The 4,402-nt window shown below is 39.1% G+C and overlaps 1 protein-coding gene across 1 annotated transcript; it reads left to right on the top strand.

Annotated features, from left to right (window-relative positions):
- The first annotated feature begins 1,554 nt into the window (after positions 1–1,554).
- Positions 1,555–3,655, top strand: LOC149403043 (uncharacterized). The gene has a single exon (XM_089609357.1). It carries the CDS (start codon positions 1,896–1,898, stop codon positions 3,207–3,209), a length of 1,314 nt encoding a protein of 437 aa, XP_089465483.1. The 5' UTR covers positions 1,555–1,895; the 3' UTR covers positions 3,210–3,655.
- The last annotated feature ends 747 nt before the right edge of the window (positions 3,656–4,402 follow it).

Below are 4,402 nucleotides of genomic sequence, written 5' to 3'. Positions count from 1 at the left end.
TTTTACTTTTTATTTTATTTTATTTCGTCTTTTTCTTTTATTCCCTTCTCAGTTACACTTGAAATGCACATGGGTTACACGTCCCATGCTCTGTCACCATTTATAATATTCTCTGTCTATTATTACCAATCTACCTTCCAGTCTATTTTTACCCATCTTTTTTCATTTGATTTTGACTTTTTACAGAAATATAAAAATATTATATAATCATGTATAATCAGAGTCCTGGAAAAGTAATATATAGGGGTTGGGGAGTAAATATTATTAATGTTTCGAGTAAATACATTAATAACTTGTAATAAATCAGATCTGGGGACATTTCTGACTTCCTTCTTGAATAGCAATGATTTCAAACAAAATGATGCATAAACACATAGGTATAGAAACTTTCCATAGAACCATTAAAAATTATATAGAAGGAATATATAAGTTATATAGCTTTAGAATTTGAATATTCAAACAAAAATCCTTGAGGACCACAGTTCATTCTCATTTTGATCACATGTTGAAGATAAGAAAACAGATATATATCTAAATTAATCCATTTAATTTATTTGGATATATATATATATATATATATATATATATATATATATATACATAATCCCAAGTATTTTGTTTTTTAGCAGATTTATATTTTGCGGATTTCTTCTTTTTCTTATTACCATGTAAGCCTCTTAATCACTATTCACTATTTAATCAATTAATGGTTTACAATAATAAAGAAAACAATTAATAAATACGTGGAATAGACTTATTATACCAACATACATATTTGTTTGGTTATTATATAATTAATTCCATTGTGTACTTGGTCAAACAAGGCCCCTTACACACAAGTACGTAATTATCTTTATGATTTGTGAGTGTGGATGGGTGAGAGAGAATCTAAAAATGATTACAAGGAATTATCTTTATAATTTGTAATCATTAAGATCAATGAACTTACAAATCACAAAACTTAAATAATTAATTAAAATAGGAGGAGATCGTGAATCGGAGCGCACTGATCAGCTTATTTAGTTTTGGAGCTTATAGAATATACTAAATTAAATCTAATTACAGCAAAATTATAATAAAAAATTCCTAACTCATCCTAAGAAAACGAATAACGACAAAGCATGAGGGTTACAAAAGGAGGAAAAAATTGCAAAGGCTAAGGGAAATGGAATGATTACGTGAAAGAAGAAAAATGGGAGCCACTTGATCATTAAATTTTTTTTTTCTTTTTCTTTTTCAATTGGTTACTCACTCACTCGGTTTAAATGTTTGATAGTTTCTTACTTTAATTTTGTTTTTCAAGTCGGAGAGAGGAAAAAAAAAAGAGTGGGTCCCACTCTCCTCCCCCTTGGCCACCGCTGTCTTTGTGGATTGAATGATAAAAGAGCACCGCACGTGGAGTCTGAATCAAGGCACTGTGCAACCACAATAATGAAAGGAAATATAAATAAAGAGAAACGATAAAATAAAATTTACAATAATAGTAATCATATATGATAGTAAAAAAATAAAAAATAAAGAAAATTAAAGCTTATTTATGAATATTTATAAACAATTTCTATAGATAGCCCACATACACACATTATAATTCCCACTCATTATTTTTGTTGCTTAAAGCTTGCCCACTCTTCTCTCTTCCTTATCCTCTCTCTCTCTCTCTCTCCCAAATAGAAACATAAGAGAGTACTATACTAGTTTTTTTTTTTTCCTTGATCTCCCACATCAAAGGAATTCCATTCTTCCATGCTCCACAAATCAGACCCACTTGGCCACCTCTAAATCTCTTATCATCAAGGTCTCTTCTCAGATATTGTGTTCCAATATATCAAACCCAACAAAAAAAAAAAGAATTTTTTTTCTTTCTCTCTCTCTCTCTCAGTTGACATTTAGCCCCTATGATCATGGAAGGCCATATCGTTGCTAGTAACGATCATCAAAACAACGGTAATAATAATAATAGTAACAATATGATGAACATCATTCGAAGGCCCAATTTCCCGCTCCAATTACTCGGCGAGAAGAAAGAAGAAGAAGATCAAGAAGTAGAAGAAGAAGAGAGAGACCGAGATAATCATCATCATCATCATCATCATCACGATCTCACCGACAGCTCTCTAGCTCTGATCACCTCAGCTCAATTCAACCAAAACCCTAATCCTAACCCTAGCCCAAGCCCAAGCCCCGGCTCGAACCAGCTGGCGGCGGCGGCGGGGGATTCCGCGGCGGCGAAGAAGATCGCGCCGAAGAGAACGTCGACGAAGGACCGGCACACGAAAGTCGACGGCCGAGGCCGGCGGATCCGGATGCCGGCGGCGTGCGCGGCGAGGGTGTTCCAGCTCACCAGAGAGCTCGGCCACAAGTCCGACGGCGAGACCATCGAGTGGCTTCTCCAACAGGCCGAGCCGTCGGTGATCGCCGCCACGGGGACCGGAACCATCCCGGCGAACTTCACGTCGCTTAACATCTCTCTCCGGAGCTCCGGGTCCACCATGTCCGCTCCTTCCCACCTCCTCCGAGCTTCTTCCTACTTCTCCGCCGCCAGAGCCCTCCCTCCGCCGTCATCATGGGACCGCTCCGGGATCTTCTCGGCGCCGCCGGAATCCAACACCCCCAGCGGTGGAACAATGCTGTTCAGCTTCGGCTCAAACAACAACAACAATAACAACAATAGCAGCGTGACTCTCGCGTCACGTGACCTAGGGTTCGACCACCACGTGACTAAACGGAGACAGGCTGCTCCGCCGCAAGAAGATAATAACAACAATCTTTCGCCGACTTCTTCGCTGCTTCATTCCACCGTCGTCGGGTCAGCCCCGCCAGCTGGCCACACTGCTGTCCCGGCCGCAGTGTGGATGAGCTCCGGCGGCGGCGGCGGAGGCGGCGGAGGAGGAGGATCTCTGACCGATCCGATGTGGACGTTCCCGGGATCGGCCGGGATGTACCGGGGGTCCATCGGAGGCGGCGGCGGAGGAGGATTGCATTTCATGAATTTCCCTCCGATGGCTCTGATGCCAGGTCAGCAGTTGGGTCCCGGCGGGGCCGGGGACAGCCATTTGGGGGTCTTGGCGGCGTTGAACGCTTACCGGCCGATAATCGGCGGCGGTGAATCGGAGCACCACGGTGGCGGAGGAGATCAACAGAATCAACACCACCAACAAGAACATCATCATCATGATCACGGGCACGAGTCAAGTGGTAGTCATCGGTGACATATACACACACATACACCTTTACAAATTATATATAAAATCTATAAACAATAAGGCCCTCTTTACAAAACTAGTGTATGGCTTGATTTTGATTTTGATTGTTTCATTTTGTCACAAGATATATATGTTCGTTTGCAACGACCAAGAGGTTCTGTTGAGGTTGAATAGTATAGTGTTTTGTAAGGAATGCAGTAGTGTAGTAGTATAGTGGTAGTTTTAATTAATTAGGAGAACATGTCGTTTTTATTATTTTTGTTTGATTAATTAGGGTTTGAGCGAGATTTATTGTTATAAGAGGGAAAAGCATATGAAATGCCATAACCCATAACACCACAACATGGGTTTGGTGTGTTTGGGCTTTGTTTTTCGCTGATATCTGTTTTGAGTGTGAGCGAGTAAACATTATTATGAATATAGTTCTGGTCACAACAATGACTATGTATTGCTCATCACTCATGCAATGTCTCCGATTTCATGCAAGCGAAATTCATGTAATATGTGACATAACTCCCCGCGTATTATATATTCTTGAAATAAGATATAGAGATTAATTATTAAGTAATTAATTTGTCCCATTCTGAAAATGTCACATCTCTCTCCAAGAATACATTATTAGTAAAATGCATACATTTGCATTACCTTTCCTTACATGCATGAGTGAGTGTCTGTGTGTGTGTGTATATATATATATATATATATATAAAGATCTGGCCAGTTTGAGGTTATACTAGAGAGAGAGAGAGCAAACATTTTTGTGGTTGATCATATGAAATATATTAGGTACTGCAGTACCACCATACTAGGATGGAGGAACCCACAGATGATAATGATATCAGCTCCAGCCTCTCAGGTGATCATTCTGATCAGGTATTGGTGCTCACTCACACTCCTCATCCCCACGTTGCGTGTCCTATACATATATATATATATATATATATATATATATATATATATGAGTGGGATTTTACGGTTTCCAATTAATCTGTTCATCAACACCTGCATGTACAGTTTATATATGTATATGTGTATTATATATAAATGATATATTCGAAATTCATCTGCACCGTTCAACAGTGAAGTGGGAAAACATTCCATGATCTCTTTTGTATGTATATATAAATATATATTATTGCATTATAAAATGTCGGTAGTCCCATTACTTCAAGTCTCCAACCAACCTGTAACGTGTGTAC

Source organism: Urtica dioica, chromosome 3, assembly GCF_054948205.1.
Source record: "Urtica dioica subsp. dioica isolate 48M chromosome 3, U.dioica_male_clone48M_v1_H2, whole genome shotgun sequence".
Taxonomy (NCBI): Eukaryota; Viridiplantae; Streptophyta; class Magnoliopsida; order Rosales; family Urticaceae; genus Urtica; species Urtica dioica.
This window is presented reverse-complemented; position numbering and strand designations above follow the sequence as displayed.

What these genes read in the sequence shown, in the direction of transcription:
- LOC149403043 (XM_089609357.1), top strand. Translation starts at nt 1,896, where the DNA reads ATGATCATGGAAGGCCATATCGTTGCTAGTAACGATCATCAAAACAAC.